We start from the raw sequence: 16643 nt of genomic DNA on the forward strand, positions 1-16643 counted from the left end.
CCACATCTGTACCCTAGAGTTCAGAGTGGGGAAGGAACCTTGACAGAGACTAACAAATTTATTTGGGCATATCATCATCAGAGACTGCTATAACATGAAATATATGGCAGAATGCAAGTAAAACAGAGCATACAATTCTCCCTTAAGGAGTTCAGTCACAAATTTAATAATGCATTATTTTTTTAATGAGCGTCATCAGCATGGAAGCATGTTCTCTGGAATGGTGGTTGAAGCATTAAGGGGCATCCAAATGTTTAGCATATCTGGCACCTTGCAATGCCGGCTACAAAAGTCCAATGCGAACACCTATTCTCATTTTCAGGTGACGTTGTAAATAAGAAGCGGGCAGCATTATTTCCCGTAAATGTAAACTTGTTTGTCTTAGTGGTTAGCTGAAAGAGAAGTAGGACTGAGTCGACTTGTAGGCTCTAAAGTTTTACAAGATTGCATTTCAGTACTTTTATGAGGTGAACTGAAAAATACTATTTCTTTTGTTTATCATTTTTAAAGTGCAAATATTTGTAATCAAAAATAATAATATAAAGTGAGCACTGTGCACTTTGTATTCTGTGTTGTAATTGAAGTCAATATATTTGAAAATGTAGAAAAAAAATTCCAAAAATATTTTAAAAATTTCATTTGGGATTCTATTGTTTAACAGTGTGATTAAAACTATGATTAAGTTTTTAATCGTGATTAATTTTTTTAGTTAACTGCGTGACTTAACTACGATTAATCGACAGCCCTAATATATATATATATATATTGCTGTTTGGGACTCTCCTCTGTTTGCCCACATTGAAAGTAATCAGGACATGATCACTAGTTCCAGTCAATCACCAACTTCCAATCCCGTGATTAGTTCATCTTTATTCATCTTAATTCATGGATACAGCTTTGTCTTAATCACTTCAGATATTGCACAAACACTCCCCCATAGCCACAACACAAATGCAGAATCTGAAGTGCATTGAGACTTTTTTTAGGAATACAGTGTATGTGGGTGGGAAATAATGGAAAACCTACCAAAAACATCCAGCTTTGGTGAAATTAGTGGCTCTCAATAATCCTGATCCTACAAGCTGTAGTACAAGAGCATAGAAGTACTGTGGAAATCAGTGGGGTTCTGCATGGACCCAGGAGTCCTCCTATATTGAGCAATTCGTGGGGTCAGGGTCAGTTATTTTAGTCTACATTTTTTTAACATACCAGGTAAGATCAGGACATCCCAGTATTTAACTTTTGATGTCTTTTACAACTGAAATAAGGGTATGTTTTAGGCTGGGGAGATAGCAAATGTGAAAAATCTGGACGGGGATGGGGGCTAATAGGAGCCTATATAAGAAAAAGCCCCAAATATTGGGACTGTCATTATAAAAATTGGGACATCTGGTTACCCTAGTATGTTTTGGGCTGTGGGGAAAGGGTTTGTTACGGATTTGGGCTTCTAGTGGCATCAGGAGGTTCTACTGATTAAACTTTATTTTTCTGAATGTATCTTTAATTAAAGGTTTTTAAAAAAAGTAATAATAAAAAAATCCTTCCCAAGACCTTAGCCATCTATAAAGTGCAGGGAGCTGTGAGGAGAACTATAATGCCTCTGTGCGTGTGTACATGTGCTGTGGTTGCTATTCCATCCTATAACTAGCACCACCAGAACACAGAGAACTCAGGTTTCAGAGTAGCAGCCGTGTTGGTCTGTATCCGCAAAAAGAAAAGGAGTACTTGTGGCACCTTAGAGACTAACCAACTTATTAGTCCTTTGAGGTGGGGGAGATAAAGAGGGATAAGACCACTAAAGAAAAGCAGACCCTGTTAAATTTAAGTACCATGTCTAAGTACTTTATTAGTTCTCCTTGCTGGTACAGCCACATGGAGATCGTCACAGGAACAGTTTGTAGTTGTAAGCTACTCTCCTCTAACATAAAGTAGCTTACAACTACAAACTGTTCCTGTGATGGTCTCCATGTGGCTGTACCAGCAAGGGACGCCCTCCCCGTGACCTTTGACCCTCCCCATAATCTGCATAGAGGAATGACAGGCATTCAGCTGAGCAGGAACAGTCGTGAGCTGGGCTGCAGCCGGAGGAGGTGGACTTACAAACCAGCCTGCGAGCAGAGGCAGGAGTTCCAGTCTGGTAGTAAAACAGCAAGCCCAGGGAAAAGGTGAAATGAACCCTTGGAAATGTCTGTGGCAGAGACTACATGACCAGCGGACCAAGAGAGCTGCATGATTGTTGGACACCGGCCCTCTTAAAGGTTAAGAAATGGGCCAGACCTCAGTCTCCTCTCTGCCTGAGCCAGCCAGCGGTGAGTAGCACGGGAAAGCAGCAAGCGAGCAAGCCTTTGCGCCGGACTCACCCGGGGGGTGTTTGGTGCGCTCTGTAACTGTTGTTTTCTCAGTTGAAGAAAAGTCAAACTGCAGTGAATTAAACAAGCTGCAGCGTGTCCAGTCCCCATAGATGGACGGAACAGCAGCGCTGCACCAAATTCTTTGTCAAAGAAAAAGTAGAATGCCTTTGGGGTTGCATGCAGCAGAGTTTGTCTTAAAGGCACAGGGCGCTCTTTTCCTAAAAGGATGCCTTCGTTTGGCATTATTTGAATACCCCTTTATTGATTTAACCTTGGTTAGATCTGGAACTACCGTTTTTGAAAATAAAAAGTTAACTTGATCATAATATAGATCTATAGGTCAGGGAATCACACATTCCTTACTGTCTTTTTTTTTTTTAATCAGAAACTGTTTGTCTAAGATGCAAGAAAAGAGTGCTTTTGTTGTTCTGCTTTGAAACATATGGAAAAGAACAGTATGCAATGGAGTTCTGCTGTCTAAAGCACTTCTTAACGCCTATTCTAAATGTTTTAGCTTTGGTTTGATGCATATATTTCCTTCTCTGTTCTCCCCCCCCCCCCACTCTGCTTCCACAGAATACAAACACCATCTAGCCATTTCAGAAGTTTTTAATTCTGCACTAATATATATATTCTCTTTACTCATCATTCATTTGAATTTTTAAAAAAGCCATCAAGGCATAACTGACATGTAACCAAAGAGTGTTCCTCTGAAAACATTAACAGGCTCTCTCTGAGTTGCAATGCACTGTTTCTTTCCTCTCCCCTTCTCCGCCCCTGCAATATTTTTTAATTAAAAAAAGAAAGAAAGGAAGGAAGGGGACCTCTGGCACTTATCCCAGCAGTACGGCTAGAACCCACCCATCTGTTTGCTCTTGGCTCTCTTACATTTTATGTGTAAGCTGACTGTTAAAAGAAATAACATTAGTGGAATTTTTTAAAAATTTTGGTTCTTTCCAAATTGACTTTTTGAAGATTAATATTATATATTTGATATTTTGGGGCAGAAACATGTTGATATAACCTAGTGTGTTTTAGTTACTGAACAAAAGATCAGCTAACCCCAACAACAATAAAAGAGAAGGGAATGTAGAATCTAAATTAATACCAGCAAGGTTTGAAATTTTTACTGGAAATTTCAATGTACTCAGAGTTTTTTCTTTAACACCTCTTCCTCTTGCCATCCTTTAAAATAAGCAAACAAACCAACCCTTTGGTGAGGCTGACCACTCTATATACTTTGCATTTGTTTCCAAGTGTGTTCAGTGACACAGATAATGGGAACCTTTTGCAAATCAAGACACTATATATCAAACACTCTTTTCCCTTCTTTACTGTTTATTCATGGTGCTGTGGGGTATTAGAGAATGGTTTTATGAAAACATGGAGGTTTTCTGGAAAAATAGATCGTGTTGCAGATGGTATAATTTTCAGTTCCCACCATGCATGAGCCTAGTAAAATTATCTGTGTAAGAAAACTTCGATTATTCCTTCTTTTGACTCACTTCATCTTCTATGAATATACGTTAGAGAAATTTGGCCATATTTTTAAAGGTCTCACCCAACAGCAAGCACATTAGAATTTCATCAAGGTAGCTGTTGTTAGGAAACAAATTTAAGGAAACGGAAGCCTTAGATAAAGTTTTTGTTAAACTTCCTTTACAAAAATGTGTTCAAAATGTTGTGTGTAAATGTGTTTTGGGTGTGGTTAGGGGATGGGGTTTGTATATCTTGAAACATGTTACTTGGAGAATATAGACACAAGGTGCACACTGATGAAGAATAATTGTCCTGGTTTTATAACTAACTTAAAAAATCTCAGAATCCTCTTTTAATTGAAAACAGCATTTTCACTTCAGAGCAACAGAAGAAAACCAGCTGGAAAATGTACATTTTGATGGTACTTTGTGGAGCTGCAGATGAGTTATACTAATTGTAAAAATTTTAACTGACAAGCATACTATCCTTATGATTCTTGCTTTAGAGGTAACCTTGTCTGAATACCCTTGTAATATGACATTGATGCAGCTTTCAGAAAGTTTCACAAAACTGCAGTAAGCTTCTGAAAATGTCTGGGTAGTATATTCTCAGCAGGAAACCCTTGAGGCAAATACGTGGGTGGATAGGTCCTATGGAGTCTGTTTTTCTATCTAGTCTATTTTACAGGTCTGGTTTGGATGCTTAAAAAGTCATAAGCTTTTGGGGCCAATTCCTGTTCCACTAAATTCAATGAAATGACTTCCTCTTGTCTCCTCCGGTTTTCAGAGTAGCAGCCGTGTTAGTCCGTATTCGCAAAAAGAAAAGGAGTACTTGTGACACCGTGGAGACTAACCAATTTATTTGAGCATAAGCTGTTTATTTGAGCATAAGCTTCCGTGAGCTACAGCTTATGCTCAAATAAATTGGTTAGTCTCTAAGGTGTCACAAGTACTCCTTTTCTTCTTGACTCCAGTGGAGCTGGGTTGCCCCCTCATGAATAGACAGGCCAAAAATCTTCATTCAGTTTGACATTACCAGCCAACTACAAGCTGTATAAACCATTGACAGTTGCTAGAGATTAGAGAGTTAAAGGAGAGCTTTACCATTTATACTCAGGGGCTGCAAATCTGTTTTAGTACTAAGGAATCAATAGAAAAGGAGTACTTGTGGCACCTTAGAGACTAACCAGTTTATTTGAGCATGAGCTTTCGTGAGCTACAGCTCACTTCATCAGATACAGGAATCAATAGGACATTCAAACCCTTAGCCACCCAAGCAAAAGCACCTGTGAAAGGGCATACCCTGGCCTGGGGCTGCAACTAGGGTTGCCAACCCTCCAGGATTGCCCTGGAGTCTCCAGGAATTTAAAGATTAATTTTTAATTAAAGATTATGTCATGTGATGAAACCTTCAGGACTACGTCCAACCAAAATTGGCAACCCTAGCTCCAACCTCTTTCTCATCCAAGCTAACATTTAGGCTCTGATTGTGCAGTATGATTTTCTAGTGTGGACTGTTGTGCCTGTGTGATGTTAAGGGTCCAGCATCTGGGCACCAGAGGTTTGAACTACAGGATCACATTTCAGAATTGGTGCCTTAGATTTGCTCAAGAAGCAGAAATTTGTTCAATACAGAAAAAAATTAAAATGAAGATTCCAGGGGGTTCTTGCCTAGAAAATGGGAAGTATCAGTTGTAATGGCCTACATTTTTGATTATTTATTTTAAATCAAAAGTTTTTTTTTAAGGGGGCAGGTAGAGGACCCTGAAAAGTAAGTTTGTTTGGTATTTATCTGGAAATGTGTGTTTAAAATGCCTAGACCCAAGAAAGGAGGGCCCCAAATACATTTTGAGTGTTTCCCGTGGGTGTCTTGTAAGATCACGGCCTAAACCCAAAACCAGAGCTAGTATCAGTTCTGCAACAGGTTGCCCTTTCCTGTCTGTGTACGAAGTTTGCATTTCCATGTCCGTCTCCCGTCTGCGACCGTATCTCCCAAACCTCCTTCATCCTACACAGCAATGCTCCGTAGCACCTTACATTATCCAGACCTTGCCGGAGAGAGAGAAAACTATTTTGGACATCAAACTTGCTACAAAAGTAAAATCACTTGCTGTGCCCCTGACTCAGCAAAGCACTTAACAGTGACCTTAAGGGGACTTATGCACATGGTTAAGGTGACACACCCTTTTATTTATTTATTTTCTTAAACCACTCACTATTTTTCCTTTGCATAAATATATCTTCCCTCCTGTAATTTTAGTGTCTCTTTCCCCTCATAAACCAGTCGGAGAACACTTCAATCTCTCTGGTCACGCAATCACAGACATGAAGGTCGCTATCTTAAAACAAAAAAACTTCAAATCCAGACTCCAGCGAGAAACTGCTGAATTGGAATTCATTTGCAAATTGGATACTATTAATTTAGGCTTAAATAGAGACTGGGAGTGGCTAAGTCATTATGCAAGGTAGCCTATTTCCTCTTGTTTTTTCCTACCCCCCCCCCCCCAGATGTTCTGGTTTAACTTGGATTTAAACTTGGAGAGTGGTCAGTTTGGATGAGCTATTACCAGCAGGAGAGTGAGTTTGTGTGTGTATGGGGGTGGGTTTTTGGAGGGGGGTGAGGGAGTGAGAGAACCTGGATTTGTGCAGGAAATGGCCTAACTTGATTATCATGCACATTGTGTAAAGAGTTGTCACTTTGGATGGGCTATCACCAGCAGGAGAGTGAATTTGTGTGGGGGGGTGGAGGGTGAGAAAACCTGGATTTGTGCTGGAAATGGCTTAACCTGTTGATCACTTTAGATAAGCTATTACCAGCAGGACAGTGGGGTGGGAGGAGGTATTGTTTCATATTCTCTGTGTATATATAAAGTCTGCTGCAGTTTCCACGGTATGCATCCGATGAAGTGAGCTATAGCTCACGAAAGCTCATGCTCAAATAAATTGGTTAGTCTCTAAGGTGCCACAAGTACTCCTTTTCTCTTTCCCCTCTGGTTAGCTTATTTCTTTTACTCTTTCTTTTCATTAAGGACCTATTTCTGCTCTCATTGATTCTGTTTACACACATTGCCTTCACTGGTGTGTGTTCAGGTTTACACTGGTGTAAAAGAAAGGAGGATCAGATCTGAAATCTGTTCTTTCCCCTAACCCAGAGGCAAACTGCTGTCTGCAGACCACTGGCAGAGCAGTTGCTGGCTGTCTTTAGAGAGCTGGCTGGTCACATGGAGCTGGCTTCTCCGCTTTCGCTCCAGCTGCTCAAACACATTTAAAAGGTTTTTCTAGAGTTCTTTTTCTGTGTATGCCCTTGCTCTAGCTGCATCGAAGATGCTCTGTAAATGTGACTGGTAGAGAAAGTGGGCAGTGCAATTGTAAAAGATGAGGGGGACAGTGGGTCCAGTAGACGACCGCTGTGTTGAAACGTGGCCCACATTGTAAAAAAAAAAAAAAAAAAAAAGTTTGAGAACATCCTGCCTTAGTTCCTCTTCCTTCCTCCTCTCTGATCTTTCCCAGGCCTGACAGGACTTGCCAAACCAGCACTCCGTTCCCGTTCACTGAGAGATGTTCAGGGACTTAGCTTTGCGCTCAAGAGCTGATCAGTGCAACTCTCGCTTCTGCTTTCTGTCCAGCAGATCGGTGGCTTTCAAGAAGGGAGAAGAGCTGCTGACCACTGATGGGAAGCAGCTTTTATAAGTAGGTCTTGTATTGCTTGGTGCCAGCCACTTAGTACCGTGAGGGTGGAGACTTCTCATATGGAAGAGTGGGAGCCACACTGGGAATGTAGCACTCAAAAGCCCTTATCCCTAAAGCTGAAAAACTAAAGCCCATTGGATCCTGCTATTTGTTGAGCTTGGCATTCTGTGCAGGCATTATCAGGGGTCAAAAGTTAACTTGTTTCTCAGCATGCTTATTTTTCTCTCTTGGGGCTAGGGGCTTCCTGTTAGTTGACACAGCAATTACATCTTTTCCTATGGCTGGCCAGAGGACTTGCAGCTTGTTTTGACCAGCCAGGCCCATCACCAGCAATTTTTTTTCAGAATGCAATGGAAAAGGTGATCTTTGTTTCTCTGAAAGAACAAAGCTAGGTATCAATAAGCAACCCAACTGAGTCTTTCTAAAAGCTATGTAGTGTAGACAAAGCCTATGAAGCAGGGCTGATACCTGGTGTGCCAGAAAAGCTGGCTTTAACCATGTCATAGCCCCAGAAGGCAGGGATATGGAGTTGCTTTACCAGGAAAAAACAGTACACAGCTCCAGGAGGAGGGCTGTGGACTCCCTTTAGCTAGGGTAAGGATTTGGTCCTGAAGAGCCAAGGGAAACTGTATGTTTATAAATACTTAAGAAATTGGATCCCAGGAAGGGGAAATATTATGTTAAATAATTTGGTCTGGGAACAAGTTATTGTAGAAATGCAAGAGGGAACTACAGGTTGTATGCCTGCAGTGCCATGAGAGGGCATACTCCAGGGTTGGTGCCTTGTCACAAACAACTAGGAGCTAATTTCCAAAAATCAGATGCATACAAATTACTCCATCAAACTGAGGTGCTTCGGTTCCCTCCACTCATCCTCCTCTGCTCCCTCTTTCTAAAAAACAGAGACAGAGGGAGCCTGACAAAACAGACAACCCTTGCAGTATGAACAGAAAGTCAACTAATTCAGGCTTTTCCCCAACTGGGGAAGTGAATTTTATAGCCAGGGAGCTCTCACTGAAAATGCTCTGCCTGCAAACCTCCTCACAGAGAACTTTGGGACCGTTAGTCAAGCACCTCATCTGATCTCAACTGCTACTCTTTTGTTTATATGGGTTAAGAATTGGTCTCTGAGACAACTAAGACACAGTCCATTTAAGGCTTTATAGGTTAAAACCAGCCCCTTTAATTTAACCCAGAAACAAACTGGATGCTCATGTAGATCAAAGAGTATTGGTGTAAGGCAGTGTACTTTTTTGCAAGGAGAAAACCCTTTGCAAGCGGCTGTTGGACACTGTATACTAAATATCCATCTGTTTGGAGTTTGCACTGAGACCCTGATAAACTACACAAGGGATTTCAGTTCTGAGTGATTGTACAGACTCAGGCAATAAGGGCTTTCTGATAAGTTCAGAGATTTGTTCTGTACTCTGATTTTTTTTTTTAATTTACGTTTTTTATCATAAACACAACACAGTCATGTGGATTTTAAGGTGGGAAGGGTGAGTGTCAATAGTTGTGTTGAAGAGTCTTGACAAAGAGATTGAGAACAGTTTTTCTAACTTGATAAACACATTGGAAGCTTCTTCTCATTTATATGCAGGCTCCTTTACACTGCTTTGGCAGGTAAAGGGGCCATGAAGGCGGTGTCAGTGCTATTCAAACTCTGACAAACTATTGGACATTGTCTGAGTTATGAGAAATAATGAGTCTAAACTACATATGCAATATACTAGGTGTGAGCTGTGATTCTGACAGTCAAATTTATCCTGACACGAAAGTATAGTTCCCAAGCAGGTCAGTGATTGGGCAGGCAATACTTTTATTAGCCAGTTTTCAGAGTAGCAGCCGTGTTAGTCTGTATTCGCAAAAAGAAAAGGAGTACTTGTGGCACCTTAGAGTCTAACCAATTTATTTGAGCATAAGCTTTCGTGAGCTACAGCTCACTTCATTGGATGCGTCTGATGAAGTGAGCTGTAGCTCACGAAAGTTTATGCTCAAATAAATTGGTTAGTCTCTAAAGTGCCACAAGTACTCCTTTTCTTTTTATTAGCCAGTGTTATTCAGTGGGGGTAGGATTGAGAGTCAGAAGATGTAAGTGCTATTCTGTGCCACTCGCTCACCTGTGTCAGTTTGGGCAAGTCCAGGAACCTTTCTATACTTCATTTTCACCCATCTGAGAGAGAGAGAGTCATGTGTGCCAATCTTTGCAAAGTGCTTAGAGAACTACTGATGAAAAGTACTACCAGGCCCTGTCCTATTTTTATCATGTATCTTTTTGGTAAAATTTTCAGAAGTGTCTAAATAACTTGGGAGCCTACATTCCATTGACTTTCAGTAAGGCATTTTGAGTCTAAATCACTATTGAAAATAGGAATTAGGCTCATAAGTCACTTGGATGCTTTTGAAATTTTACCCTACATCTTATTTTTTTTTAGTATCTCGAAAATGTATATTAGCTTTTCATAATTTTTAAGGCCAGAAGGGTCTGTTAGATCAGTGGTTCTCAAAGCCGGTCTGCCGCTTGTACAGGGAAAGCTCTTGGCGGGCCGGACCGGTTTGTTTACCTGCTGTGTCCGCAGGTAGGGCCGATGTGAACTGCTGGAAGGGTGGCGAGCACGTCCCTTGGCCCGCGCTGCTTTCTGCAGCCCCCATTGGCCTGGATCGGCTAACCGTGGCCAGTGGGAGCTGCGATCGGCCGGACGTGGCAGGTAAACAAACCGGTCTGGCCCGCCAGGGGCTTTCCCTGAACAAATGGCGGACCGTCTTTGAGAATCACTGTCTTAAATCATAACCTGGCCTTGTAAATAACACCCAGTTACCCCTACATGTGACAGTGACCTGTGTCATTTTTGAAAATGAGACTTAGGAATCTAAGTCTGTTAGGTGTGTTTGAAAATTTTTCCCATTATCTTTTATATTGCAGTGTTCTGGTACTGCAGTCCATTGAGTACAGACATACATTCAGGAAATGTCCAGTGCATATTTTGTTCAGAATGTTTGATTCTTATTTGGAGAAGTGTGCGTGTATGTTTGGATTTGTCTTTTGTTTTGACTTTAGAATTTGTGAGGACATTTAATGCTCATGAAAATAAAGGACTCAGTGCTGATTTTGAGCCAGAGGGATTGCAAACACGCACATCACAAAGTTTCTCCCATTAACTCTCCCAATGTATCTGAGCCCCAAGCCTCAACAAGCTTGCAATTCCACTCTGTAGCTCTTGCACACACAGCCTGCTAACTGTGATGGATTTTGTGGTAATACTGGGGTATGGACAAATGGGAACTAGAATGTGACCACAGAATTCATTTTCCTTTGCCAGCTAAGTTGAGATTTCAACCCAAGTCTTCAGAAGTGAAAGTCACTGCTTCCCTTGAGTTTTGAATCTTGGCACACACGTCTTAACCTGAAAGAAAGATGCTATCTGCCTTGCTGTTTAAGAAAAACTGTATTTCTGAAACATTCTTTTCATTCAACTCTTTCTTTTCAGCCATAAATAAACCTGATTGGACTTCACGTACAGTAAATAACTTTTCCATTTTTTTCATTCTTATGTCTGGAGTCACAAAAAAGGTGCAGCATAAGAGTACAACTAGGAAGGCTAATAGTTTTGTTGTGAATATGAGCAATAGCTGCCTCTATGCTGACTTGAACCAAGTTCTAAACAACATAGGATTGGTAGGATTTTAGCTTTATTTTTTTCCCACAGGAACAAACAATGGGAAATTTAGGATTGTGCCCACATAATACTGAGGCTATGGATACACGATGGTCTGTACCTGTGTTGGCATAGCTATGTTGGCAGAGCCCCTTAGCGTAGCCTAAGTGCACATTGGCGGAAGGAGTTTTTCTGCCAGTAGAGAAAAACCACCTCCCCAAAGGACATGAACTGTACAGACTGAAACAACCCTCTGTGAGCATAGCTGTGTCTACACTGGAATTTTTTTTTGGCATAGCTATGTCAGTCAGGAGTGTGTTTTCTTCACACCCCAAACAGACACATCTATGCTAGGATAAATTTTAACTGTAGACCAAGCCTGAGAATTGGAACTCTGTCCTTTTTTGTCTCTTGCACTGTACCCTTGTGTAATTATGGATAGGGCCCTACCAAATTCAGGACCATTTTGGTCCATTTCATGGTCATGGGATTTTAAAAAGCGTAAATTTCATGATTTCAGCTATTTAAATGTGAAATTTCACAGTGTTGTAATTGTAGGGGTCCTGACCCATGAAGAAGTTGTGGAGGGGTCACAACATTATTGTAGGGGGGGTTGTGGTACTGCTACCCTTACGTCTGCGCTGCTGCTGGCGGCGGCGCTGCCTTCAGAGGTTGGCAGCTGGAGAGTGGTGGCTGCTGACTGGAGCCCAGCTCTGAAGGCAGAGCCGCCACCAGCAGCAGCACAGAAAGAAGGATGACGTGGCATGGTACTGCCACCCTTACTTCTGTGCTCCTGTCTGCAGACCTGGGCCCTCAGTGAGACTCTGACTCTCTCCGGCCACCAGCTCTGAAGGCAGCAGCGCAGAAGTAAGGGTGGCATGGTATTGCCACCCTTATTTCTATGCTGCTGCTGGCAGGGCACTGCCTTCAGAGCTGGGCACCCAGCCAACAGCCACGCCTCTCTGTCCAGCCCAGCTCTGAAGGCAGTGCAGAAGTAAGCATGGCAATACCGTGACCCCCATAAAATAACCTTGTGACCCCCATGCAACTCCCTTTTGGGTCAGGACCACCAATTTGGGAAACACTGGTCTCTCCCATGAAATCTGTATTTTATAGGGTAAAAGTATACAAAAGACCACATTTCACAGAGGGAGACCAGTTTTCATGGTCCGCGATGTGAATTTGGTAGGGCCCTAATTCTGGAGGATTGTATATCTAAAATCTAGGGAGACTACTAGTCTCAATTTGTACTGAATTTTAGCTTCCTTAGTAATGTCAGTGAAAAAGTGATCAATTCTGATTATCTGGAGCTTTTGCATGTATGTAGATCTTGGTCTGAACAGGTTTGTTTGAGGTCTGAACCCCTTATGTCCATAAATCTTGACTTATATGAGCCTCAATTTTTAAAAATGTACTGCAATTTTGGGTACCCAACTTGGCACCAATTTTCTGAGATTCTGAGCAGCCACTACTCCAGCTGACATCAGTGGGAGCTGCAGGTGCTCAGACCCGCTGAAAGATCAGTACATTTGTGTGTCAAACTGGGAAGCCAAAATTAAATAGCCACTTTTGAAAATTTAGGTCTCGGTGCCCCAAGCTTTTTGCTACCCATCAAGACTAAAATGTGAACAAATGGACTGGGGGACTGTGCAAAAAAGGAAAGCAGAAATATTGCTGGGAGGAACTTCAGTAACTCAGCCATGCTCTCCTTGAGCAAAACACTACACAAAATGCCACAGCAGTTAATTTTTGATTGGCCCCGAATGAACTCCACTGCTGCAACAATAACTCACTACAGACGAGGTTGCAGTGTTAAGCTGCAGTGGAAAGTAGGGGTTCTCTCTCTGCTGTGCCGTGGAGGAATAACCACTCCACAGGAATGGCCAATGTGTTTATGACAAATGTAGGCTTAATGCCGTGCAAATCTCAACCTTAGTGTTTCCACCTTCTTTCACTTATTGAGGCAGCTCTTAAGATGAGCTTGAATCCTTTCCATTTTGCTATTTAAGTATTCCGTACCGTATTTACATTTCACTTTAGAAAAAATTGTTTTCATTACTTCAGCCCTTTCAGGCATGTGTTTCTTACCACTACCTTCAACTGTATGTTGAGTCTGATAAATTCATACCCTGATATTTGGTAATCTCTAACCACTAATCAGCTGTTCTCAGCATTAATCAGCAGCTTCCTGATTTACTACAGTTAGAAAGAGAAAAGACCACCTCATAAATTCAATACTGACAAGGCTGAAAAATAAGATGAGCTGTCCAGTTTTCTATAGAACTTGGAACCTGGAAAAAAACCAAAAACCCAATCACAGGTTTTTCATAGCCCTCCCCTCAAGTGAGTCCCACAGTCCTCCACTCAAGTGTTTGTTGTCACATCTACTGCAGGGTAAGCCATGATTTGCCTGGGGTGATAGCTAGAGGCAGACAGGGACACTTCTGAAGTCCTCAGGCTTCTTATTAAATGGCTGCAGCTTTGGCTGAGAACTGAACCCAATCTACTTATTTTTTTCAGCGACTCTTGACTGGGGATCAACCTCCGTGGGCCGATATGCCTGGGGTTTGTTACCCAGAACTTTGTTACCACCATCTGATATATTGTAAATGTTACAGTTCAACCATTTGCATCTCTGCTGATGAAGAAATAAGGCATCTCCCCTTTCTCCTCTGCCCATATATCTCTAGACCAAGGATGGCCAATGCTGAACAATATAGAACCAAATTGTTGTTTGGTCATGGCCCTCAACATTCTTACCAAAGTAATAGGGCACTTGTCATGAGGGAAGTTGGGCTGGGTGTGCAGGAGGTTTCACAGTGGGGCCACTTGTCATGAGTGTGTGTTAATTTTTTTTTTTTTTTTTAACAGCTGGATTGGAGTCTCCTCCTTCACAACTCCATCTAAATTTAGTGCAGCCCACTTCATTCTTTTAAACTGACTTGCCATTTGTTTAAATTATAAATTTATATATCCCGACTCTGTGGCAAGGCAATATGATCATCCCCAGTGACTTGATGCGCAGTCTTATGCCTGTTGGAATCAGGGGTGCACTGAATCATGGTGTTTCAGGCATGCCAAAAGGCACAACAGTCCAGTGGGGAGACACCATGCTGGGGTCCTACATACATGCATCTGTGTTTCCAAATCAAACTTTGCAGGTACAATAGTGAGTAAGAGACTAGGAGACACATTGGATGCTCTTCACAAAACCTAAGTTCTCCCATGAGCCACCAATTAAGCATCCGTGTATTTCCCATACATGTTCTTATGTGACTTTTGATCTCCTTAGCTCTATCATCTAATGAATCCTTACAGGTTTGTAAGTTGTAGCTAACCTCATAATGGAAATTCAGAGGCCAGACCACTGCCACTTCAGTAAGTACTCTACTCATTCATTGTTCTGTGGTGCATGGACAGCTCATGTACTATGTTAAAATATATTTCCTGTCTTTTGGCTGGGGACAGTAGTGACTGCATCATTTTTGTTATTTCTGACCTGAATACCAGCCTTTCCTGCTGTATAATATATGCAAAGCATTAAAGTCATAACAAGCAACTAGCCCAGTATGAAACCTAATCTTCTATGTGTTTTGGTTTTGTTAGGTGAGGGAATGAACACAGTGACACTTTTCAGCACATGTTTATTAAACACATCTATTCAGTGAGACACAGTAAAGTAATTTAGCTCATGTAACCACTGAAAGTTGTTGTAATCTGGTGGGAAGTGATTTCTGGATTCTAGCTGTCTTTACTGGGAAAAAATAACCCAATACCTTTCATTGCCAAGAATTTATATATGTGTTAAAATTTATTTCATTGCTAATAGTTCTAAATTGGTCATGTATTTCTGTTCCTGTAAATGTATTCAATATGTCTGAAGATTACTGGGTGATTTCTTGACGTTTTATTAATTTATTACACATTTGAGTGGAGGAAAGTTGGTTCTTCTTCGAGTGTTTGCTCATGTCCATTCCATATTAGGTGTGTGTGCTTGCCACATGCACCGGTGCTGGAATTTTTTCCCTCAGCAATATCTGTAGGGGACCGGCTCTGAAGCCCTCTGGAGTGGTGCCCACATGGTGCGGAATAAGGGGCACCACCAGCTCCCCACCACCCTCAGTTCCTTCTTGCCACCAGTAACGGTGCTGGAATGTCTGCTGCTTCAGCTAGCATTGATTCCTTCTCTGTTCTTGCAAACTTTGAAATCCTGTAAAATAGCTATACATAGTAGTTTTCTTAGTTACCCTTAGTAGTAGTTCTCAAACTCTCCATTCGTCCCAAACGGGACCTAGCTGGGGGTCAGAGCATGCCCCAGTCCCCAGGCTTTAAGCCCTGTGATTGCTGCAAACGGCCTATGCCAATCAGCAGTCCACCTACCAGCTGCCTAAGGTGCTTAGCCAAAGGGCACATAAGTGACAAGTGCTGTATCTGCAAGTCCTTCAAACCTAGGATGAAGAAGGAGCGTGATATCCAGCACTCACTCCGGCACTGGAGCAGCAGTCCGACTCAGTACCATGGCCTCCATGTGCAGGGCTCCCCCAGAGCCATCCACAAGCTGGCACTGGTCTCCCTCCACAGAAGCCAAAAAAGACTGTGAGGGGAAAATCTCCTACCTCCCATAGGGAAAGGAGAGGGCAGGGGAAGAGCCAAGACCCGAGTAGGGCAACTCAACATTCCCCTTTGGAAGTTGGGCCCCAGCTCAAGTCGAGCGGTGCAGCCCATCCCATGCCTTGCCTGCGACTCTGGATAGCGGTTCAGGCCCCGGTCAGCTTCAGGTGCCATCGACGCCCGAAGCCCTTCAAGCAGCTCAGGAGATCCTGATGCTCCTGGTGCCATCCTCACTGGCTCCTGCAGTACCCCGGTCTCGGAGAAACCCCGCGTTCGGACCTATGCATGTGTCCCCATGTCATCGGTACCGTTTCCCATCGAGAGGGGCGTCCCACCAGCATTAGCCCACCCACAGTCGTCATGCCTCAGGATGGGAGAGGCAGGCTCAGCAGAGCCCTCTTCAGTCCTCACACTGGGGCACCGATCAAGGGACTCGAGAGTGGTACCCTGTACCTCGCTGGTAGATTGGCTCAGACCCTCTGAGGCACATGCCACCCAGCAAGAACTTGGGGACCGGCCCCGACAATCTTCAAGGGCCTGTTACTGATCCCAGGACCAATCAGGCACCAGAGACGGCCAATCATTGGGCCATCATCGCCTGTCTCCAAAAGGAAGGTTGCCCTACTCAGGACGACGCTCCTGGCAACCGGCTTGTAATAGCTTCTGGTCTCACTCAACATCTTGGTACTTGTCGAGCATCCTGAGGCATGGATCGCTGGGTATCCAACACAGATCCGCCGAATACTGTCGGTCCCTGAGAGCCCAACCAAGACCATCTTGCTCAAGCAGATTGGCTTTGGGAGGCAGCAGCTGGCACCGGTCGGACAAGAGCCCCCACTCAGCCTAATCCTGGTCTC

The 16643-nt window shown here is 42.7% G+C and overlaps 1 protein-coding gene across 1 annotated transcript in view; it reads left to right on the top strand.

Moving 5' to 3' along the window:
• Positions 1–2080: 2080 nt before the first annotated feature.
• Positions 2081–16643, top strand: part of PHACTR2 (phosphatase and actin regulator 2) — a 143504-nt gene continuing 128941 nt past the window's right edge. Inside the window, exon 1 of the mRNA XM_077813155.1 lies at positions 2081–2309. Coding sequence (XP_077669281.1) covers positions 2267–2309 — 43 coding nt within the window. The 5' untranslated portion in view covers positions 2081–2266. The remainder of the gene's footprint in view (positions 2310–16643) is intronic.

This window comes from Eretmochelys imbricata, chromosome 3, assembly GCF_965152235.1.
Source record: "Eretmochelys imbricata isolate rEreImb1 chromosome 3, rEreImb1.hap1, whole genome shotgun sequence".
NCBI classification, from domain to species: Eukaryota; Metazoa; Chordata; order Testudines; family Cheloniidae; genus Eretmochelys; species Eretmochelys imbricata.